The sequence below is a fragment of the Panthera onca genome, chromosome A1, assembly GCF_046562875.1.
Source record: "Panthera onca isolate mPanOnc1 chromosome A1, mPanOnc1 haplotype 2, whole genome shotgun sequence".
Taxonomy (NCBI): domain Eukaryota; kingdom Metazoa; phylum Chordata; class Mammalia; order Carnivora; family Felidae; genus Panthera; species Panthera onca.
Window position 1 is genome coordinate 95,502,221 of NC_138339.1, and position 25,667 is coordinate 95,527,887.

The 25,667-nt window shown below is 40.6% G+C and overlaps 1 protein-coding gene across 1 annotated transcript in view; it reads right to left on the minus strand.

Moving 5' to 3' along the window:
• The window catches only part of THBS4 (thrombospondin 4), a 45,254-nt gene extending 29,298 nt beyond the window's left edge, over positions 1-15,956 (minus strand). Inside the window, exons 1-2 of the mRNA XM_078448589.2 lie at positions 15,671-15,956; positions 9,545-9,748 (exon numbers count right to left, since the gene is read on the minus strand). Coding sequence (XP_078304715.1) covers positions 9,545-9,748; positions 15,671-15,758 — 292 coding nt within the window. The 5' untranslated portion in view covers positions 15,759-15,956. The remainder of the gene's footprint in view (positions 1-9,544; positions 9,749-15,670) is intronic.
• Between the last annotated feature and the right edge of the window lie 9,711 nt (positions 15,957-25,667).

Here is a 25,667-nt window from a genome sequence, read left to right on the forward strand (position 1 = left end):
ACTATTTTTCCACAGGTACCTTTTCTGAAGAGTGTAAATGCCAACTTGGTGCCTCCCCGTGGAGTAACCAGCCTGTTGATGTTGTAGTACTGCCAGAAAAAATAGTCACCACTATGAAACTTTCAGGATTTATTTGAAGACTTCCTCCAAATGTATAAGGCTGTCTAGGTGGATATTCCCACCGCTTCTAAAATCTGCCCAGATCTGTTTTTCCATTTGACCATGACTGGAGAGGGCCAGATAGCCTTAGGTTCTGTGATATGCAGAGATGCCAGGAGGAGTAAGGAGATCTTCTCTTAGGCCTATGTGCTCACCACCACTCGCTTACCAAGAGAAAACAACTGGTAAGACCTGGCAGGACAGACTGGCTAAAAGACCTTTCTCTGACTCTAATACAAAACATAGTATTTTATATATGGTGGTATGAAGAGAAAGAGTGGGAAGGAAGAAAGCAGACATGAGTAGACATTCTCGAGGCATTATAAATATGGGATACGCCAGAATTTTTACCTATTTAATGTTGTTCAGAATTTAAACAATAACTGCACAGCTGGAAATTGAAGGCATATATGGTACCCAAAAGAGGGAGAAAATTGATCAAAACCTATAGACTAATTCAACTTTTCAGAGCTCATTTCTTTACTGTTTTGAGCAGTTTTACAAACACCTGGAGTTTTACAGGCCAGTGAGAATACCACTTGGGCCACCAAACTTCAATTAGGTCATAGACATGTATACTCAACATCTCCTTATTCTCTTCACACCACAACCTCAGTGCCTCAAATTAACAGTTGAAGAGGATACACACAGTGGCTTAAAACAGATAGCCTTGGTTTTCTTCCTCAAACTGAGATTTCTGTGGAATTCAAAGGAAACATATTTTCATGGGCATCTTGCCTGCTTTTAACAGGCTTTCCAGGGCATGTGGGCCATGATTTATTTTCATAACTGAATCACTAAGTTTAATTTTATAAATAGTACCCAGTGGAGCACTTTACACATAGCAGGTGCACATTAAATGTTGTGAACATGAACTTTCAATGAATAATAAAATGATTGCATGGAAAGCGTTCCATATATAAATTATGAAGTTTAGAGAGGGGCAATTCAATATCTACTGCAGAGAGCAAAACCTACTGTTGTGCTCATGCTGTTATTTAAGGGGATTCTATACTTCTGCCTGGCTTTGTGTTGCAGTGCAGTGCTGAAATGACAAATTCCTCATGCTCCTAGATCTTGTGACAATGGCAAGAGGAAACAAAAGGAAAAGAAGAATCACAGAAACTTCCATCTTCAAAACGTCCGTTAGCAGAAAAATTATCAAGTGCTTTGACATTTACCATTCTTCATATTTGATCCAGTGATTCTCATTTCTCTTATGGCTTCCATTTTTCATTTTTCTTTTTTATTGCAAAGTAAGGAGTTTCAATGCTTCAGTGCTTCAATACTTATTTTATCTTCAGAGCAGTAAGACTACCCCAGAGGGCAGACAGGCACCTGCTCAGGAAACTCACTGTTGTCACATCAGTCACACTGAGTTGAGACACATTCTAAAGCTCTGGCTCTAGGAGCTTGCAGCCTGCGGGGTGGAAGTTTCTCCGACCTTCTCCAGAGACAGCACCGCTGGAGCAGGAGAGGGCAGACATAGTTGCCTCCCTCTCTCCGGCCCCCTTTTCCAGTGTTCACCTTGCCCTATCTTAATGCAACACACATACACACAGTAGAGAGAGCAAAATGGAGCAGAGATACTACAGAGGTAATAACATAATCAGGTTCCCCCCTCCAGGAGGGGTGCAAAGCCAGTCCCCTGAAGCTGCTAAGAGTGGTCTTCTCCTGGGTCAACCACACCTCTGTCCATCACCACCTCCAGGAACACCACACTCAGGAAAACAGTCATCGGTACAGCTTTGTTTCTTCAGCTGCGGCACACTGCGTTCTCTTATTCCCTCTTCTCTCACCACTAGCTGAAACCAGTTTGGTGATAACTGCCTGAAAACCGCACATCTTCAAACGGTGTTGCTGTCTCCACTCTGTTCTGTCGCTGGCTTTGTCCACCACATTCCTGCCTCACGTTCCCACCAAAAGCTTCTCTCTGCACAATTTATCTAGACCAACAGCTTGAGCTCCTTAAAGGACTCTTCTGACCAAGTTATTGCCTTCTCAAAGCCGCACACAGGCAAGCAACTGAAATCTTTTAATAGCTCCCTAGTGGTTCCTAAATAACATCTAACCTCCTGATCCCAGGACTAGCTGCAACCTTCCCCCTGCCTTCATTACCCAGCCAAGCTGAACAACCCGTATTAGGTTTTCCCTCTGTGTGGAGTGCCCTCTGCTCCATCGCTTTCTTTCCTGATCCATCACGGCTACTCATCTGAAACCAAGATCCAGCTCAAATGCACCCGACTTCCCGAAGTCTTCCTTCTTCCCAATGGCTGGCAGCTGTCTTCATTCCTAGTCCTGTAACACTTTGTCGGGACTTTTCCAGCTGTACTTTTCCAGGACTCAGAGTCCAGTTTTGGCTCAGATACCTAATAGCTATGTGACCCTGGGCCTGTTAATTTTGCTAGGTGTCCATTTCTTAAACTATTAGATGCAGCTAAGAAGAGTTTTCCTTTCTATCTCTTTTGGTTTTCAGTGGTGGTCAAATAAGAAAATACAAAAACTACCAACTGCTATGCAAATGTAGGTATTAGTGTTATCTATTTGTATTTATTTCTTATCTTCACTACTAGAGCATAAAGTCTGGGGCCAGGATTCTAATTTTTATCAATTTTCTCACATACCATAGCATCTGAAAACACAAAATACAGCTATTTATTGGATGAAAAATAGATAGAGTATTCATGTATCCACTCTGATTTTTTTTTTAACCCACAATCTCTTAAACGTGAGGGGCAGTTTCTACTGGTTTATTTATTTATTTTTTTGTTTACAAATCCTTTCCTTCTAAACTTAGCATCTTTGTATCCCAGACAATTTGGGGCTTGATTTTATAGCTCCATTTACATGCCTGGCTACCCTCTTGACACAGAAACCACGTAACTTAGCCTGATTAAATACCATCTCCGCGACTGGCAAAAGATGAAAGAGCAAACCCAAGCAATGAAGATGTGAAATACTGCTTTCTTGGAAAAGAATTTTCAAAGGGTGCTTTTCGGAACAGTGGACTTGGTAGTCAAAAATATTATGATGTACTGAATGTCAGAGCAATGAAGTAGGGCGCCAGCTTTAAAGAACTGGAAATGATAATATTTTGTCTGCCTGGGCAAAAGAGTTCAGAGTGACCTGGCCCGCAGGCAGCAAACTCGTGAAGCCGTAGTCCGGGGCTTTCTGCTTTGCTTGGCAAATGGCTTTGCTCTTTGGCACTTTTCAATATTTGATGAAAGCCATTGCTGTCAACCTTTCCTCTTCTTTTAAAATAATTGCACATTAAAAAAAAAGTCTTCTTGCCATTAATGTCTCTTGTGATGGATATTCTTGTTTGCCTTTGCTTATTTATCTTCATGCCCTATACACTGAGTCTTTGTAACTTTAGTGCTTTGGAAATACATATAAAAGGTAAGCCGTCAAATTGCTTTTCCTGAAAGTACCCTGGGTGACTCCCAAGTGGGATGAATGCCGTGTGGAGGTTTTGAAATTTTCTTATAGCAGTTTGAACAAATGTAAAGTACACAGAGTACATGTATATACACACACACACACACACACACACACCCTGCAAAGAAACCATCCAGTGAAAGGATGCACAGTAATTATATTAAACATCTGCAGAGGGCTTGATATTTTGAGAAGTTATGAGATTCCTCAAGTGTGCAACTGTCTGGTAGGTGACAAAAGCTGTTGAGTGCGCACGGAGTCCCAAGGTCAGCTTATAGGAGGGAGTTCCAAAGCAATTCCTTAAGCACCCATGGAATCTTCTGGTCTTAGCAGAGCCACAGAATATGAACACTGTAAGTTATCTAGCTCAATATCCCATTTCACAAATCCCTTCAATAAAAGTTTAGCTTCTACCAGCACATTTCCAGGAACAAGGAACTAATTACTTTGTAGGGAAACCCATTTCACTTTTGGATTGCTCTCCAAGATTTTCCTAATACAGAACCAATATCTGTTGTTCCCTCTGACTTCCACCAATGAGTCCTAACTGTGCTCTTCAGAACTATAGACAGATTTAGTCTTATCCTTAATTCAAATGATATTCTTCAAATATTTTAAGGCAACTTTCATCTCTCTCATGTCTTCTATTTGGCTCCTTTATTTCTCCAGATCCTTTAACATTTTTATTTGTGATGTCATAAAAAATGAGGTCCAAAGGGCTGTTGTTTTGGGGACTCTCCTCAAGGTAATCTCTGACTTGAGAGTGTCCTTGTGTCATGTGTCCTGAATGAGTACGGTGGGACTATTAGCTCCTTTAATCCAGCCACATGAATGCATTAATGAAGTCTAAAATTTAAGGAGATTTTTTTTAAATGATGACAGGTGATATGTATTTTTTTTTAATTTTTATTTTTAGAGAAAGCATGCAAGTGAGGGAGAAGGGTAGAGGAGGAGAATCCCAAGTAGGCTCCTTGCTCAGGGCAGAGCCTGAGATGGGGTTAGATCCCACAACCCTGGTATCATGACCTGAACTGAAATCAAGAGTCGGACACTCAACCAACTCACCCAGGCACCCCTTAAGAAGATTTAAAAAACTGTTGCATTAATGCATCTGCTAATTCATTCATTCATTCATTCAGCAAACATTTCTAAACAACTACTAAGTGTCAGGCACTGTGCTCAACACTAGTTGGTTCTTAATGTTGACTAGGCCTCTGAGGATAGTTCTCCCACAGCCTGTACTTTGGCAATTTACTTTTCACCCGTAGGTGATGGATTTACATTTGTTATTGTTAAATTTCCTATGATTGTGGCATATGTGGCAGACTGGTAGGACCTTGTTAAACTTGATGATGGCGTCCAACATGTTCAACGGTCTTCTCTAGCTACGTGCCATTTTCAGACATGATAAAATACTATTTATGCCTTCACCTAAGTCACTGATATGCTGAACGGTTCAATGCCCAAGACGGAGCCTTGTCAAAAACCACTAGATTTGCTGTAAAACAACTTACTAACCCCTAATAGTACTATTTATCTAGCTTATTCTTTTTTATACTCTCCAGAAATGTATAATGAGTGGCTTCAAAAAATTCTTTTCAGATATCAAGATACATTATGCTCACAGCATCTTTTTGATCTCTCAGCTTAGAAACTACTTTAAAAAAAGTTTGGCATGACTTATTTTTAGTGAACTCATTTTCTTTTAAATAATCCCAGCTCTTTCTTTTCCAGGTAATCCCAAGATACAAGAGTAGTAATATAATCCTCCAGGAGTTCGTCCTAAAGTTCACTACTATTCTTTCCATTTTCTATACATGACCATTTTAAAACCAAGCAATTCAAAGGCACCTCATAGGAATACAGTGAAGATCACAAGAGATAATGAGGTTTTAGCCTTTAGAACACTCTTGGGACACTGGATGGGCACATAAATATTATTATTAATGTTTGAGGCACCTCATTGTCCCCCTTCATTACTGGGTTCAAAATTCTAATTTTTTTAGTGGGGGGAGGGGCAGTGGAAGAGGGAGAATCTTAAGCAGACTCCATGGCCAGTGGAGAGCCTGATATGGGGCTCGATTTCAAAAACCATGAGATCACGACCTGAGCTGAAATCAAGAGTTGGACACCTAACCGACTAAGCCACCCAGGTGCCCCCAGAATTCTAGTTTTGAAACTCATCTAGCTCTCTTATACTGTGTTTCTCTTTAGCCCACAGACTTCTCTGTGAACCATTACTCTGAACTATTTGACATGTCCTATCTTAATGCTAAGGAGCTTGACTGCAGTTATTACTGCAAATTCTTGGGGTTCCCTTCATTTCCACAGCACCAAGTTGTTCTTTTAAAAAAAATTTTTAATGTTTATTTATCTTTGAGAGACAGATTGTGAGCAGGAGGAGGGCAGAGAGAGAGGGAGACACAAAATCCTAAGCAGGCTTCAGGCTCTGAGCTGTCAGCACAGAGCCCAACATGGGACTTGAACCTATGAACCGTGAGATCATGACCTGAGCCAAAGTCGGACATTAAACCGACCGAGCCACCCAGGCACCCCCTAAGTTGTTCTTCTGTGGCAAACAAACTAAGACTAAAGAAGCAGTTCTTATTGTTTTTTTCTGAAAGGTGAAGGTCTCATCAAGGCAAGCCAAGAGTTCACCAAATCCTCTCTGGAAGACAGTCCCCTAAAAAAACAGAGATCTTTCTCTTCCTCTTCTTTCTACCTATCTTATAGAAGCATATGGAAGAACCTGAAATTTTTATTGAGCTTCACAGTCTATAAAAAGTATACTTATATAATTCAGCTCTTGCAATCAATCAACCCCACTGTAGAGACAGTAAACCAAGGCTAAGCACTTCAGAGACATATTCATGGGGACAGAGCTGTTAAGAGATTTAACTGTGACTCAAACTCAAAATCCTAACTGGAAGGTTGCTTCTATGCCAGATACAAGAAAAATATCAACCAGATCTTCTGTACAGCCAGGTGATTTCTGTAGAACGCTTATTTCTACCAAGATTGCACCACCTGTATTACTAACAATCTGATAGATCATTTATATCAGAAATAGTCCATTTCCCTTATGTCCTCATCCAAATGGTCTTCAAAATTCATTAATGCATTTGAGCCAGAACTATTATGCGCCAGACATTGTATAGTTCCAGAATTTTCACAACAGTATATATCTTCTTTAATAAACAAGGCTACTCTTCACAGCCTCCATTTATTCTATTCACTTTGCTCATGAGCTACTTTATGTACAAGGCACTGTGCTAGAGGCTACAAAAGACACAAAGGTGAGTTCAGGGATGCTCAGTTCCTGCTTTGAGGGAGCTTACAACCTACTGGAGAGAAGAATTCAAGAACAAGGCAAACTAAGATTAGTACCTTCTGTAGAAATCGTAATAAAAGATGTCAGAAAGAATTTGAGAACGGTCTTGCATCTTTAGGATTTTGGTATCTGTATATGATGCAGGAAAGGTACCAGTGGGGAGCAAAGGACAAGAGTAAAAGGATAGAAAAGGACAGACAGCATGAGTGGGCCCAGGAAATGGTAACTAGTCCATCTAGCTCAAGCACAGGCTGCATGGAGGGTTGGAAGAAGGGATAAATTGCAAAGGCTGGTTGCGAGATCATGCCACAGAAAGTTCTGACAGCTCAGCAGGGACATCTGTATCTTATTCAGTTTGGAATGGGAAGCTACTAAAGGTTTCTGCCATCCAGCTTAACTCCATCCAAGTTATGCTTATGAACGATAATGAGGCGGCCATGCAAAGGCTGACTTGTAGAAGCAGGGAGCTCATTGGCCAACTTGTGCTTCACATTCTTCACGCAATACACTTCACTTTACTGTAGGAGCTCATCTAGATCCCTAGACAGTGACTGGGGTTCACCTTCAAGGTAGATGATTCTCCTCGATCCTCCAGGTCAGGCCTGCACGGCCACTATCAAATACCTCGACAGGGAGTCACAATCACAACCCCGTCTCTTCCATGGAGCTGATGGACCCAGTCACTTCTCCTTCTTGTTCCAGTCTGAAGGCTACTGCTCCTTCACAGAACCTTCAGATTCACCGTGTTGGCAACTCTCTATACTTTTTTCTATTGCTCCAGTGAAAATTCTCTATGTCAAGTTCGTCCACTCTCCAAACTCTGGTATAAATTCCTCTTTGTTTTCCTTTAATTTTCATTTTCTAACAAAATCCAGAAAGGTGGAGAGGTGTTCATCCAACCTTGGGGTCTTCTCCTCTAACATGGAGATCAGCTGGTGTTTACAGCTGAATCACATGACTGCTGGTTGTTCAAAGGAAGCACTAAAAACACCCTTACCTCTCCATCTTGCTATCTGGTGTTACCTCTGCCCATATAGAATCAACAAAAAGAATCCGTTCTGGGGAATGTGCTGCCTTGTGTTTCCAGGCAACACAGATTTTCCACAATGGGCTCACGCATACTGGACAATTGTGAAATGGAGGGGGGAGATTCAGTGAGGATGAAAAGCTAGGAGCAGAGTTTTTCACTCCACAGAAGGCCTTTCTGTCACCAAGCTGAGACATGTCACCATGTCCCCAGACTCCCTTCGCTATTTGGGACCTCAACACAGCCCTTGACAGGCCCAAGGTACAGACAGAGAGAGCACATATGAGTGGGGAGGGAAGGGGCAGGGGGGTGGTTGGGACTTGACATAAAAGGAATTAAAAACCCATTCCTTCCTGCTTTTAACTCTGTAGTCCTATGAAAGCTAAGAATTAGGAATTTCTGTCGGCTCCTAATATCTGAAAATTAAATGTTCAATCACAATTAGAATCTGATAGAGAGTCTGAAGCACTTGAAGTAAAGCAAAGTGAAATAAATATAACATCTAGCCAGAAGGACCAGTCCCCCCCTTTTTTTATTAAAATCATGAGGCAGCAGGAACACGTATCTGTCACATTCCTCAATAAGCAGGAACAGGTGTTGTCCCCAGGGCATGGGTGGAGGGGAAGGAGATGAAAAAATAGTGACCTGTTTCTTTGAGAATCATTTCTTAGTATTTGTAGTAACTCACTGTGACAATGAAACATTTGACAGCAAAGCAACCAAACAGATGACAGACCTGCGTAAACTGGGATGAAACAGGTGGAAAAGAACGATGTTCATTTAGTTCTAGTGACTGAGGTATGTTCTCTGCATCAAGTCCAGGGAAGTTCTTGCAGAGCTGGGAGTTAGGTCTGCTAAGCCACATACTTCCGAGGGAACAGAAGAATGGTGTGGGTGGCTGTTAGAGGCTGAATGTTTGTGTCCCTTCTCCCCCCCCCCCCCCGCCCAAATTCAGATGTTGAAGCTCTAACCCCTCAGTGTGGTGGTATTAGGCAGTGGGCCTTTGGGAAGTAATTAGGTTTAAATTAGGTCATGAGGGTGGGACCCTCACGATGACATTAGTTTCCTTTTAAGGAAGGCAAGACAGAGAGCTTGCTCTCTTCACTGGCACACACTGAGGAAAGGCCATGGAAGGACATGGCAAGAAGGTGGCAGGACCCAGGCTTTCTCCATGAACAAGAGCTGCTGGCACCTTGATCTTGGACTTCTCAGCCTCCAGTACTGTCAGAAATAAATGTCTCTTGTTTGACCACCTCGTCTATGGTATTTGTTCTAACAGCTTGAACTAAGTCAGTGGCCTAATGGTCCTGGGTCCTGTCCCTTCCCAAACTGGACTCAGAATAACAGGAGGTGGGACAATGTCAAAGGGCATTTTGGCCACAAACAATTCTTCATCCTCTCTCCAAATTATCAACTCATCCTCCCCAGACAGGTCAATGAACAATCAGAAGAATTTTGTATTGAAAACTGACATGAATGTTGGATCAGTATAAAATTGGAGGAGGGAACCATCTCAAGGCAAGAAGATCCCAAAGGTTCAAATAGGAAAAGAAGATTCTTAGGAAAATGATTTCTGCAAATGTGCTTACCTTTGTTTAAGCGTCCCATCACAGTGAATTCAAAATATTTGCTGCCATCAATGGAAGAGTAAAGGCCCAAGATGGTGGATGAACTTTTAGAATGCAGCTTGAAGGTGGAGATCACATAGACCTCATTCAAGGTGGGATCTGTCAGGATTGGCTGCAGAACAGCTGGGTTCAGCCTCTGGCTGGAAGATGGGAGAAGGTCAAAGACTAGGGAGAATGGAGAGAAAGGGATAATCAGTGAAAGAAGTTTGGGACAAACATTTTTTTGAGGGGACACAATTTGACAGTAAGATATAATGTACATGAACACTGTTACCATTTACATTGCTAAACTCACCAGTTCTTCCTTATCATTCTTACAGTGGCTGGACATTTGAACCAGAAAAAATACAGCACAATCATCATCACTAGGTCATGAACTCCCAAGAGAAGACTAAATTTGCAAACCTTAAATCACATTTGGCCCAAGAAGTGGCTCTGAAAAAGCCCACTAGGAAAAGCACTAAAGGCTACAAGGGAGACAGATGAGAGCATGCAAGTCATTGTTTCTCTTATGTCTCCAAGTAGTAAATGCCTGCCCTAGGGTTCTCATGCACCCCCTGGACCAGAGCTGACTGTAGTTTTCTGGTCAGTGATAAATGATACCACGCATGCAGCAGAAAGAATGGATGTGGTGGGACACAGTGTGTCAGCAAACAATTTGCTGTCTCTGTGAGACCCAAGTGTTCCCTTTGTGCATATATAGTTCTCCCATATTTCTCTGTTAAAAATCCTGATGCAGGGGTGCCTGGATGGCTCAGCCAGTAGAGTAGGAGACTCTTGGTGTCAGGGTTGTAAGTTCTAGCCCCAGGTTGGATGCATCTATCTCTATCTTTTCTTTCTTTCTTTCTTTCTTTCTTTCTTTCTCTTTCTTTCTTTCTCTTTCTCTTTCTTTTTCTTTCTTTTTCTTTCTTTCTTTCTTGCTTTCTTTTTCTTTCTTTCTATCTATCTATCTATCTATCTAGATATATAGATACATATACATATTTGTAATATTTTTGAGAGCTTTAAGAGTATACATCCAGAATTATTCAAAAGGCAAGGGCCAAATGGGTAATACTCACTAGAAGTTATTCAGTATTTTTGTTGGTTTATACTAATATTGTTTGAACAATTCCAAAGCCTACAGGAACTTCAGCCTCTAAAGCTGTTTTCTAGATACAATAATCTGGTTATGAAAAGGGTAATAGAATCCATAATTTATAAAAAGCTCTTACAAATTAATAAAATAAGCAATAGAAAAATGGACACAGCAGTCAGAGAAAGATAAGTATCATATGACTTCACTCATATGAGGACTTTAAGACACAGAACAGATGAACATAGGGAAGGGAAGCCAAAATAATATAAAAACAGGGAGGGGGACAAAACAGAAGAGACACTTAAATATGGAGAACAAACAGAGGGTTACTGGAGGGGTTGTGGGAGGGGGGATGGGCTAAGTGGGTAAGGGACACTAAGGAATATACTCCTGAAATCATCGTTGCGCTATACGCTAACTTAGATGTAATTAAAAAAAATAAAAAGAAAAAAAATTTTTAAAAACAGAAGGAAAATGGGCACAGAACATGAAAAAGCAATTTACAGACAATTTACAGAAAAAGAGTTACAATGGCAAATAAGTATTTTGTGTGTATGTGTGTGTGTGTGTGTGTGTATACACATTACTGTATCTAGAAAAAAAGGTTTAGAGGCTGAAGTTCCTGCAGGATGTGGTATGTACACACACACACACACACACACACACACACACACACACACACACACTGTTCATATGCTTAACTAATGATGAAGGAATTGCTAACTTGAACAATAAGGTATTTTTCTCACCATCTGACTGTAAAAACAATTAATACAATGATACCCAAAGATATCCAAAGAAAATGGGAGAAAATCTAACTGGAAGAGGTGGAAAACCAAAGCCTTGTTAGCATAGCACTTTTTAATGAAAACATGAACTGTCCTTAGCAGAGAAAGAAGGGCTTGACAGAGACCAAAGAGATTTTAGCCATCCAAGCCATCCTGTAGCACTACAACTGTTCAACAAATTATTGTTTATAATATCAAAACACTGGATGAAACTTAAGGGTCCTTTATTAGAGCGCTTGATAAATAAACTTTAGTCCCTCCCGAAAGTGGATTATTATCTATAAAAAATAGTAATGCAGCTGAATACTTACAGATATGGAAGATGTTCATGATATAAAGAATTGAAAAAATCATAAAACTATACATGTAACATGACCCCACTTGAAATATATATTTCCAAATGAAAACATTTGAAAGACAACACAACAGAACCTAACATGAATAGTACCTATCTCTGGGTCATAAAATTATACATTTATTTCCTTTTTTTTGCTTATGCAATTTTTTATTTTTATTTTTACAATGAACAGGTGTTACTTTTGTAATAAGAAAAAAATAAATAAAAGTTATAAAACAAACAGGCAAAACCCTAAGTACTCAAGAATTTCTACTCTTTAAGAAACTATCTGTCTTTATACTGGATATGTATTCTTTCCCATGTACTTAAGGACCTTACAAAATAATGTGTTTAATATTAGAAATACTGGAAAGCAAAACATCTATTATGTTCCTTCTAGGACTTCGCTCCCCCCCCACCAAACATGAAGACTATTGTCTACTGTACTTCAAAAAGGAAACAGAATTTTTTAATTTCCAGAGAATTGCAAGCTTTACATTTCCATCAGTAAGAACAAGGGAAAATGAGACAATATGTCTAAAAGTTCCATTCAGGACAAGCCATCTGCCAATGTGTGTTCAAGGTATGGGAACTGCATTCAACACTAAACTCTTGCTATTCTAGAGTCTTGCTTTCACTAGGATTATGCACATGATTTAGCTCAAGCTAAATTTACCCTATTTCAATCTTCAAGGCTCATCTAACCCATTGGCTTCTCTCTCAAGAGGCAGAGTTGGGATTAGTTGGTAATGAGTTTGGAGAGTGTTTTGAAAAGGAAATGAGACACAATTTTCTATTAATGTTATTACATTTCATTAATAGTGCCACGATCTAAGCACAACCTTCTACTGTTAGAGGTGAAATTACTACTACGAATCAGTCCAACTACCACGGTATGACAATTGAATACATACCAATAAGACTAGCAAGGCAGCTCACAGGAGAAAGGATACAAATTATTATTCAGTTGAGCTGATGATGGTAAGACTAATTAACTCAATAAAACAATCTATCAGAAACTGAACTTAATCTGATAATCTACAGCAACTAAGTTAACCAGATAATTTAGGTAGTACAGCCTTATTCCGAGTCCTATGAAACAGGCAGCTCCAAGAAGCAGCAAAATCCAAACCTGCAGCACACCATGAGGCTGTGTGTTCACATGTCAGGAATTCATACAACACAAAATATTAACCCCTAAGTTTAAAACTGCCAAATGCTATGTACAATCAGAAAACTTTTGAATTGTTTTGAAAAGCTTCCTCTTTTTTTTAATGTTCATTTATTTTTGAGTGGAGAAGGGACAGAGAGAATGAGAGAGACCGAGAATCAGAAGTGGGCTCCACGATGACAGCAGAGACCTGATGTGGGGCTTGAACTCACAAAGTTGAGATCATGACCTGAGCCCAAGTCGGACACTTAACCAACTGAGCCACCCAGGCACCCCGAAAAGCTTCCTTTCTAACATCAAAAAGCAAAGGCAGCAGAAGCAAAAGCAAACAAGTGGGACTCCATCAAACTAAAAAGCTTCTGAACAGCAAAAGAAACCATCAACAAAATGAAATGGCAACCTACTGAATGAGAGAAAATATTGACAAATCATATCTGATAAGGGGTTATTATACAAACTATATAAAGAACTCCTAGAACTCAATAGCAAAAAAAGAATCTGATTTTTAAGTGGGCGGAAGATCTGAACAGATATTTTTTTCCAAAGAAAACATAGAGATGAGCACTGGGTGTTGTAGGTAAGCGATGAATCATGGGAATCTACTCCTGAAACCAAGAGCACACCGTATACACTGTATGTTAGCTAACTTGACAATAAATTATATTAAAAAGACATACAAGTGGCCAACAGGCACATGAGAAGATGTTCAACATCAGTAATCATCAGGGAAATTAAAACCACAATGAGTTATCACCTCACACCGGTTGGAATGGTTATTATCAAAGAGAAATACCAAGTGTTGGCAAGGATGTGGAGAAAAGGAAACTCTTGTGTACTGTTTGTGGGAATGTAAATTGGTGCAACCACTATGGAAAACAGTACAGAGGATCCTCAAAAAAACTAAAAATAGAACTACTTATGATCCAGCAATTCCACTTCTGGGTATTCATCCAAAAACCCTAAAAACACTACTTCAAAAAGATATATACAGGTTCATGTTCACTGAACCATTACGTACAATAGTCAAGATATGGAAACCATCAAGTGTCCATTAATAGATGAATAAAGAAGATGTGGTATATGTATATCATGGAAAATTATTTAACCTAGGAAAGGAATGAAATCTTGCCATTTGTGACAACATGGAGGGACCTTGAGGGCATTATGCTCAGTGAAATAAGTCAGACACAGAAAGACAGATACTGTATGATCTCATTTTCTATGCGGCAACTAAAACAACAAGCAGCCAAGCTCATATACAGTGAGCATACTGGTGGTGGGGGGGGGGGGTAGGGGTGGAGGCAAGGGTGAAAAGTGTCAAAGGGTACCAACTTCCAGTTATAAAACCAATAGGTCATGGGATTTCAAGTATAGCATGCTGATTATAGTTAATAATACAGTATTGCATATTTGAAAGTTGCTAAGAGAGAAAACCCCAAAAGTTTCCATTGCAGAAAATCATTTTTTTTGTAATGGCATATGGTGACAGATGTTAACTGGCTTTATTGTGGTGATCATTTCACAATGTATGCAATTTTGGAATCGTTATGTTTCATGTTCACCTGAAACTGATATATCCTTCTGTGCCAATTACACTTCAATTTTTTAAAAAAACTTTCTTACCTTCCTTGAAGAGAGGTCACAATGAATAAATACACACTATAGTATTTCAAATATTTCAAGGCAAACTAAATGCAGTGTATTATTACCTACCCCCTGAAACCACTATTCTGGTTGCCTGGTCTGAAATCAAAAGGAGTTATTTGGTGACATGCAAAGTTTAAATGGGTTATTACTGCAATAGGAGAGGGAGGAATTGGAGACTTCCCTCAGAGGCATGCTTCACCCTGGGTTTGTGAGGAAGAACAACTTTCACTTCAACCTGTTGACTCCTTCCAGCTTTATTTCATGCCGCAGTAATAAGTCAACAGGTGAAGGTCATCACTGGATGGCCAGTCAGAGCCCTAACATCTTTTCTTGCTTAAGTAATTTCTTCCTTTTGACCTTTACAAAAAAAAAAAAAAATCAGTTTAAACTTAAGTGCATTCTGCCCAATGGTCATTTTCACCCCATTTCACACAGAGGTTTGAAGATTATTCAGCTGTCTTTTCAAAGTATTTATCGAATTTTTACCTCTAGAAGAGAAACACCGACTTCTTGGTCCTTCCTGCTCTATTCATCTCAGGAATCAAGAGATGATGCCGACTCCCAAAGATGGTTTCGGGGGCCAAAGAGCAGCAAAGAGCCAGTAGCCGGGCAAAGAGAGTAAAGCTGCGTGTGCCTTTCTCGGGAACTTCGCTCCTGCCGGGTCGGAGTTTAGGGGGCAAAGGCTTAGGGGATGGCCGGCCAGAGAGAACCGCAGGGGATACAACCTGGATTTCAGGATGTGTTAGAGGTCTAGCGAAGGGTGAGCTCTGAAATGAACTCCACTTCTTTGCATGGACTGAAAATAAGTTTCGAATCCCCTAAGATGTTGTTTAGGGAAGTGGTCTCATGGCCGGATAATGGTCTCTCAGAAAATGCTGTACTCTAATCGCCACTTCCAATCACAAAATGCTGGGACTCGGACCCCAGAGGGTCAGAGAAGTACCGACGGAGGCCCCGGGAGCCAAGGGCCAAGCAGCGCGCGGAGCTGGTCCCTCCTGTCGTCCAAGCGGAGCGTGAAGGAGGAACCCGGGGCTCGTCGCCCCCGCCCCGGCGCGAGCCCACTTACCCTGGGGGGTGGCCTGAGCGCCGGCCCCTAGCCACGGCTGCAGGGCCAGGTGCAGCAGGAGGAAGGCGGCTCCGCGCGGGGCCAGCATATTGGCTCTTCCTGCAGCCGCGGACGCCCGCGAGCGAGGCGGCTTGGCCGTGCCTCGGTGTCCCCAGCTGCGCGCTGACCCTCCGTCGGGCCCCGCGGGCGGCGCAGGTGCAGGGTGCGCGGGGCGCGGCCTCCGGGGCTGCCGTCGGGGGCGGTGCAGAGCTGAGCGCACTAGGAGCTGCCTCCGCCGAGGGCGCCGGGCTCTTTATGGTCTGGCCGGCCGGAGCCGGGGGAGGGCCGAGGCCGGGGCGGCCCCCTTGGCGGGGAAGCGGGTTCGCCGGGAAGAGAGGGGGCGGCCGAGCGGGGAGCGTGGGCGGCGGAGGGGACGGACTGCGTGTGGCGAGGGGAAGGAGACGCGGTCTAGCGGGACCTGGGCGGGCGAGGGTTCTTGGGAGAGAGCGGGGCAGCCAGGGCTGCTCTAGGCACACAGGACGGGGGAGAGATGAAGTGACCCTGTCCCCCCCCCCCCCCCACCCCCCACCCCTTTCCTCCTTCTGTTTTCTAAAAAGAACCGCGCTTGGAGAGGCTTTGTAACGCCCGTAGCCCGTCGTAGGTTCCCTTGAGAATGAACCCTGAAGACTCTCCTGCCTCCTAAAGCGGTCCAGACAGCAATTGGTTTCTTTTATTTCAAGCTTTTCTTGAGTGCCTCGGATGTTGAATATTTTTCCCATCAAGTTTTAAGACACGAACAGTGAACGTTTGAAAGTTTTGAGTTTTTAACGGAAATAAAACACATCTCAAGGAATCAATCCGGACAGAACCATTTATAGGAGGGCGGTTTATTTTCAGTCTGGTTTCCAAACACTCTTGCATGCCCACTTCTGTTGCGTCCTCCCAAAAGATTCCATGTGACAGTTTGAAGGTCTGGGAGCAGGGAGCATACCGAAAGAGAGGGAAGGAACATAAGGAATTCATCTCTCTCCTAAGCGAAGCCCCCTAGGATAATGCGGATTAACCAGAGGAAAAGATATTTCAGAACAATGGCAAAATGTTTCCCTGTTAGAGAATCTTGAGTAATGGAGAAGATCCAGCAAAGTATTTCTATCCCTGTCGTCATGTCTCAAAGAATGTCACTTGAAAGGTTAGTAAGCTATGTGCCACAAGCTGGAAGATGAACCCATCATCTTATTTTCAAGCTGTGCAAGAATAACCCTTCACCTATTATGATTCCAGCCATTGCTGGTGACCTGGAGATTTGCAAGCTATCTTAGGATATCACTTCTCTTTGAGGTCTACCATAGTTCTGGGTTTTATTTAATGCCACATTACACTAACGCCACTCTATGGAATGGGGTACCGCTTCTCTACATATGAGAGTGCACTGTAGCGAAAAAGGGCATGTGTTTCCAGCAATGTAACGGTAAACCAATGAAATGACTGAAGAATGTTCAAATCTTCAAACTGTCCCCGACAGTGGCCTGGGTGAGAGCGGCCTCCAGGTTCCCAACTTCTGCTAGAAGCAGAACAGCTTTGCCTATTTATGTCTTCTACAATGGACTTACACAATAACTGTAGTTATTTGGAGGCAGATCTTAGTTTTTAGTCATCTTCATTTAGTCACCTTTGCTAGGTGACCCCAATTCTTAGGAGACGGCCAGCAAAATAGCTTGCCCAGGTAGACACACAATAAATTTTGCTTGAAACTGGATGACTACTAAGGGTAATGGATCAACAAGAGAACCAAGTGACTTTCTGCTAGCCCAGCATACTTAATCTAGTTTTGCTGCCAAAGAGCCTGGATGTTTATTAAACTATTCACTGGAGAATCTCACCCAGCTTTTTCTTTATGTCTTCCATAAGGGAGGAAGAGGAGGAACCAAGAGGAAAATCAATTATTTTTTATTATAATAAAATCCATTAAATTGGCTATGAAATCTATGATCAAGGAGGTGAAAAACTTAATCAGTTTCTTTTCTGTGCCACCTTATTAAAATATCTGTTGTTGCACTTATCACACTGGATTTTAATTTATCTTAATAACGCATTGTTGGGGGAGCCTGGGTGGCTCGGTCGGTTAAGTGTCCGACTTCGGCTTGTGTCATGATCTCACAGTTCATGGGTTCGAGCCCCATGTCGGGCTCTGTGCTGACAGCCCAGAGCCTGGAGCCTGCTTCAAATCTGTGTCTCCCTCTCTCTCTGCCCCTCCCCTGCTCTCACTCTGTCTCTCTTTCAAAAATAAATAAACATTACAAAAATAATAATGTATTGTTTATTTTACCCCAATATCAGACTATGAGCTCTCTAACACTCTTATTTATTTTTGTAGCCCCAATTGCAAGTATAGTGCCTAGCACCTACTGGTGAATAACTCACTGAACTGATTTTCCATCTTTCAGCAAAGCAGGTTATAAGAGGCTGTGATATGTTAGTAATCCATTTGTGAGAGAGGTTGCAAAAAACTGTCCCAGTTCTTTGTTCTTCCATCTACATATCTTTTGCCTTCCCACTATGATTCTCGGCTTGGTCATGTAACGTCCTTGGCCAATAGATTTTAGGAAATATGCCACATTCAGGAGCTTAAAAAGTATTTGTGTGATTGCACTTGCTTGCTTTTTCACGTCTACCTTTGCCATGATAGCATGGCTGTGCTAGCTTGTTGGAGGATGACAGACATGGAGCAGAGATGAGTCACCACAGTCATCCTAGGCAAAGCCACCTGAGATTAGCTGTCAGCTGACTCAGGTGAGTGAGCTCAGGCAAGATCAGCAGAGCTGTCTAGCCGACTCCAGACATGCGAATAAACGTTTATTTTTGGAGGTCATTAAGATTTTAGGATTGTTATGTAACTGACATAGTAGCAGTTACAGTAGGTAACTGATATACTAGGTGTCCTTCCATTTGTAACTGTTTAACACAGAATATAACATTTTTTATGTTTGCTCACAGCTTTCAATGTCTGCCACTCCCCTCCCCCTCAGCCCCATATCTGAGCAAGCCTGGGTGCTCCCTCCTTTGGTGCTGGCAGGAAGTTCCACTGTGCAAGCCCTAGACTATAGCCAGGAACCCTCACCCCAGCCTCACACCCTAACCACCACGAAAATCCCCAAACCATCTCCTTTCCCTGCTCTCTGAAGCCATCTTCACACAAGCTTGGGAGCCCATCCTACTCTCGCCAGAAAGCCTCACTATGTGGGTGATAAACTTTTTCAAACCCTTTGGCTACATGCGTGGCAACATCATCAGTCTCAATATCCAAACCTCATTTTGGATGTGGGGATACCCATCTGCTCCTACTCCTTCTGTTCTTTAGAAGTGCAAGAAGTTACTCATATTACATACTGCTATTGGGCACAACGAAGCAGAAGTTTTGCATATTTGTTAATTGATATTTGAATAGGGTTATCATTAGTTATGCCAAGTTTTCCACTTGAATTCTTGAAGGGAATGGAAATGGGAAATAATGATTAATATGTAAAGAAAGCTTGGGGGCACCTGGGTGGCTCAGTCAGTTAAGCATCTGACTCTTGACTTCAGCTGAGGTCATGAGCTCAGGGTCACGAGGTCATGAGATGGGGCCGTGCATCAAGCTCTGTGCTGAGCATGGAGCCTGCTTAGAATTCTCTGTCTCCCTCTCTCTCTCTGCCCCTCCCTCCCTCTCTCTCTCTCTCTCTCAAAAAATATAATAAAATAAAGATGGCTTAAAGGGAATATAGTTTACACCATGATGTGTGATAACATTTATGCCACAGCACAGGGAAATGCAGACTTTGGGTTACTATGTAGTTTAATGTTAATAACAAAGGAAGGTACTTGATTAAGTGACAGGAAAACAGCTTCTCTAGAAACTCATTAGCACAAATAAGGGTCTGTAAATTAGGTAGGGGGCTTTTGATTAGTGTGCAGTTAAAAGTAAAAAGCTTTTTTCCCCAGAAATTAAAAGATAGCAATTTAGGCACTGAAGATTAGTGAAGCGAAAAGAAATGTGTAAAATCACTCATTTTCAATCTCACTAAGAGTCTAAGTAGACTGTTAGAAAAACCTCTCATTAAGCTTCTTTAATATACTTTACTAAATGCTGTGTAAAAATTTCTTGGAAAAATGCAGTTGTGCAGACATTTATTACAAATAACTATGTCTACCCAACTTGAAGTCTAGGGAGAGTTTTGAAGCTAGCATTTCTTAAAGTAACTTGTCTCCTTCATTAAACAATACATTAATCCATCTGCATGGTAGTTCCTGCAATGTCAAGTGATAATAATGATTATTGTGCCAGGACAATACCAAATTTAGTGCCAGATGTCTAAATATATTTGCTAAGAAAATATGATGCAAAGTGCAATGAAATAATAGGACATAAAGCAAACTTGTAATAAATACTAAAATTCTATTCATTTGGATGTCAGGGGTTTAGAATTAGGGATAATTTGATTTGAATTGAAGTTTATCTATGGGAAAAAAAAAAGGTTTGTGAGCAAACAAATAGTATCACTTGAATTCCTGGGGACATGTTTAATCTAACTAAAAGAATGAACATATAAAGGATCTTAGTTAACTATCAATAGGAAAACTGGTATAACTAATTACAAATGAGCCTTAATGAGTTCATAAAAGGGTTGGATTAGATATACACAATTTTTCTAATTCCAAATTCTAAAATTATGTGGGTGTTGCTATCCAATCAGTGACAAAATTGTTAAGCTAGAAAGGATAGTTGCCTGTCAGGTATGAAATCTTAATTAGAGAGAGTTTGTTCTCATTAATGTGATCAGTTTAGCAACAAATATTTACTATGTGTCCATCACTTAATATACTTAACAAATATTTATTGACAGTCTTCTAGAATGTGCCCAGCATGCTGTTAGACAATGCCATACAATGATGAATAAAACATAGTTCTTGATCTTCAGCTCACAGTTTACTCAGGAAACCAGATGATGTAAATAATATGATAAGATCTATAGTAGACACGTGTCCTAAGAAACAAGGAAATACTTAGGAGAAAGTAACTTGTAGTTAGAATTGGAAAAGACTTCCTAGAAGGGCTGGCTTTTCATTTGAATCATGAAGGATGAGAATCTCCATGTGACAAAGTAAGGGAAGAACACAACAAACAGGAAACGCATGTTATATGCAAGAGCATCAAGGGACATATCAAGACAATATCTGGGGTTCTGACCTTGGCAACTTGGTGGACTGTAGTGCCATCCACCAAGATATGACGGGGAGGTGATGATTTGTCTTGGCTGTATTGAGGTGAAGGCACCTTCAAGACATTCAAATGGAGCTATCCATTAGGCATTTAGTTTCATGAGTATGTAACTAGGAGAGAATTGGGTTGACATCATAAATTTATAGGTAGCAATATAGCCATAAGCCATAGGCATAGATAAGACTACTTAAGAAAAGTGTAAGATCAGGGAAGAACATTGATGAACACTACACTTCAGAGCCAGTAGAGAAGGAGAAACCAACAATAAAGAGAGAAAGATGTAAAAGAAGCTAAGGAAAGTGTAGTGTCAGGGAGGAATGGTAAACAGTATCAGCACTTTTGAGAGGTCAAGCAAGGTAAGGACTAAAAGACCGTGCTTGGGTTTATCAACCCAGAAGTCAACGGTGATACTGTTGAAAGCAGCTTGATGGAGTAGTGTGGGTGAAAGGAAGGCAGAGTAATGCCATCAATGAGTGAGGACCACAGAATAGGCAGTGGAGATAGTAAGGGTAACAATAAAAGTAAGGTAACTTTGAAAAAGCTTGCCTATGAAGTGGAAGGTGGAGATAGCGCAGTAACCATTGGGAGAAGTATGAATGTATTTTCATGTATTTTGAAGAGAGCTCCTGCTAGGGAGGGAGTCATTGATACATCATTTTTCGTAATCAAGGGGCACTAAAAGTATAACTAGCATCATGTATTGGTCTAGGATATTTGATATTTGATATTTTCTTTTAATTTAAATTTTAGTTAACATACAGCGCAATGTCGGTTTCAAGAGTAGAATTCAGTGATTCATCACTTACATACAACACCCAGTGCTCATCACAATAAGGGCTGTCTTTAGTACCCATCACCCACCTAACCTGTCTCCCATCCATCTCCCTCCATAAACCCATAGTTTGTTCTCTATTATTAACAGCCTCTTGTGGTTTGTTTCCCCTCTCTTTTCTACCCACCTCTTTCCATATGTTCATCTGTTTTGTTTCTTAAATTCAACATATGAGTGAAATTATATGGTGTTTGTCTTTCTATGATTGACTTATTTTGCTTAGCATAATATAGTCTAGCTCCATCCATGTCATTGCAAATGGCAAGACTTCATTCTTTTTGATGGCTGAGTAATATTCCATTGTATATGTATATACTATGTCTTCTTTATCCATTTATCAGTCGATGGACATTTGGGCTATGTCCATATTTTGGCTATTACTGATAATGTTACTATAAACATTGGGGTGCATGTACCCCTTCAAATATTTATTTTTGTATCCTTTGGGTAAATACCTAATCATGCAATTGCTGGATTGTATGGTAGTTCTTTTTTTTTTTTTTTTTTTTTTTTTTTTGAGAAACCTCCATACTGTTCTCCAGAGTGGCTGCATCAGTTTGCATTCCCACCAGCAGTGCAAGAGGGTTCCCCTCTCTCTGCATCCTGGCCAACACCTGCTATTTGTGTTGTTAATTTTAGCCATTTGGACAGGTGTGAGGTCGTATCTCATCGTGGTTTATTTTTTTTAAAGGATGTTAGCATTTTATTTTTTTAAGTTTATTTATTTATTTTGAGAAAGAGTGCACACAAGTGGGGAAGGGGCTGAGAGAGGTAGAGAGAGAATTCGAAGCAGGCTCCACACCAACAGTGCAGAGCCATTACAGGGCTCGAACTATTAACCATGAGATCTTCACCTGAGCCAAAGTCGGATGCTTAAGCGACTGAGCCACCCAGCCATCATGGTTGTGATTTCTATTTCCCTGATGATAAGTGACATTGAGCATCTTTTTCATGTGTCTGTTAGCCATCTGGATGTCTTCTTTGGAAAAGTGTCTATTCCTATTTTCTGCCCATTTCTTAACTGGGTTATTTGTTTTTTGGGTGTTAAGTTTGTTAAGTTCTTTATAGATTTTGGATACTAACCCTTTATCTGATATGTCATTTGCAACCATCTTCTCCTATTCCATAGGCTACCTTTTAATTTTGTTGATTGTTTCCTTTGCTGTGCAGAAGTTTTTATATTGATGAAGTCCCAATAATTGATGTTTGCTTTTCTTTCCCTTGCCTTCAGTGACACGTCTAGTAAGAAGTTGCTGCAGCCGAGGTCATCAAGACAGCATGGTACTGGTGGCACAAAAACAGACATAAAGATCAATGGAACAGAATAGAGAATCCAGAAATGGACCCACAACTATATGGTCAACTCATCTTCGACAAAGCAGGAAAAAATATCTAATGGGAAAAAGACAGTCTCTTCAATAAATGGTGCTGGGAAAACTGGGCGGCGACATGAAGAAGAATGAACCTGGCCCACTTTTTTATACCATACACAAAAATGAATTCAATGTGCATGAAAGACCTAAATGTGAGACAGGAAAACATCAAAATCCTAGAGGAGAACACAGGCAGTAACTTCTTTGACCTCAAGCTTTGTATGTTAAGCTTTGTAACATAGCTTAAAATCCAGAATTGTGATGCCTCCAATTTTGTTTTTCATTTTTAGGATTGCTTTGGCTATTTGGAATCCATACAAATTTGTTACATACAAATTTTAAGATTGTTTGTTCTAGCTCTGGGAGAAATTCTGGGGGTACTTTGATAGGGATGCATTAAATGTGTAGATTGCTTTAGATAGTATAGACATCTTAACAATGCTTGTTCTTCCGATCCATGAGTACGGAATTCTTTTCCATTTCTTTAGGTCTTCTTCAATTTATTTCACAAGTGTTCTATAGTTTTTAGAGTATAGATCTTTTACCTCTTTAGTTAGGTTTATTCCTAGGTTATCTTATTGTTTTGGTGCAATTGCAAATGGGATCGATTCTTTGATTTCTTTTTCTGCTACTTCGTTATTGGTATATAGGAATGCAACAGATTTCTGTACATCGATTTTATATCCCATGACTTTGTTGAATTCATGTATTGTTCTAGCAATTTTTGATGGAGTCTTTTGGGTTTTCCACATTTTCTAGATGTCATCTGCAAATAGTGACAGTTTAACTTCTTCCTTGCCAGTATGGATGCCTTTTATTTCTTTTTGTTGTCTGATTGCTGAAGGTAAGACTCCCAGTTCCATGTTAAATAGTAATGGCAAGAGTGGACATCTTTGTCTTGTTCCTGACCATAGGGGAAAGGGTCTCAGTTTTTCCCCATTGAGGATACTAGCTGTGGGTCTTTTGCTTGTGGTCTTTATAACGTTGAGGTATGTCCTATCTACTCCTAATTTGTTGAGGGTTTTTTATCAAGAATGGATGCTGTATTTTGTCAAATGCTTTTTCTGCATCTATTGACAGGATCATATGGTTCTTACCCTTTCTTTTATTAATGTGGTGTATCACACTGATTGATTTGCAAATATTAAACCGGCCCTGCAGCCCAGGAATAAATCCCACTTGATCGTGGTGAATAATTCTTTTAATGTACTGTTGAATTTAATTTGCTAATATCTTGTTGAGAATTTTTACACCCATATTCATCAGGGATATTGGCCTGTAATTCTCCTTTTTTAGTGGGATCTTTGTCTGGTTTTGTAACCAAGGTAATGCTAGCTTCATAGAATGATTATTTCTATTTTTGAAACAGTTTGAGAAGAAGAGTTATTAGTTCTTCTTTAAATGTCTGATAGAATTCCCCTGGGAAGCCATCTGTCCCAGGACTCTTGTTTGTTGGGAGAGTTTTGATTACTGATTCAGTTTCTTTGCTGGTTATTGGTCTGTTCAAATTTTCTATTTCTTCCTGTTGCAGTTTTGGTAGTTTGTGAATTTCTAGGAATTTGTCTATTTCTTCCAGATTGTCCAGTTTGTTGGCATATAATTTTTCACAGTATTCTCTCATAATTATTTGTATTTCTGTGGTGTTGGTGGTGATCTCTCCTCTTTCATTTGTTGATTTTATCTATTGGGATCATTTCTCTTTTCTTTTTGGTAAGTCTAGCTAGGGGGTTATCAATTTTGTTTATTCACAAAGAACCAGTTCTTAGTTTCACTGATCTGTTCTACTGTTTTTTATTTTTGGTTTCTATATCATTATTTCTGTTCTAATTAAAAAAAAATTTTTTTTAATCTTTATTTTTGAGAGAGAGAGACAGAGCGTGAGCAGGGGAGGAACAGAGAGAGAAGGAGACACAGAATCGGAAGCAGGCTCCAGGGTGTGAGCTGTCAGCACAGAGCCCGCCGCGGGGCTCAAACCCACGAACTGGGAGATCATGACCTGAGCCGAAATCAGATGCTTAACCGACTGAGCCACCCAGGTGCCCCTATTTCTGCTCTAATCTTTATTATTTCCCTTCTTCTGCTGGCTTTAGGCTTTATTTGCTATTCCTTTTCTAGCTCCTTTAGGTGTAAGGTTAGGTTGTGTATTTGGGACCTTTCTTGCTTCTTGAGATAGGCCTGAATTGCAATGCACATCCCTCTTAGGACTACCTTTGCTGCATCCCAAAGGTTTTTGACTGTCATGTTTTCATTTATATTTGCTCCCATGTATTTTAAAAAATTTCTTCTTTAATTTCCTGGTTAGCCCATTCATTCTCTAGTTCAATGTTCTTCAACCTCCATGTATTTGAGAGCTTTACAAAATTTTTCTTGGGGTTGAGTTCAAGTTTCATAGCATTATGATCTAAAAATATGCATGGTATGATCTTGATCTTTTTGTGCTTGTTGAGGGCTGATTTGTGACCCAGTATGTGATCTATTCTGGAGAATGTTCCATGTGCACTCAAAAAGAATGTGTATTCTGCTGCTTTAGGATGAAAGGTTCCGGATATATTAAGT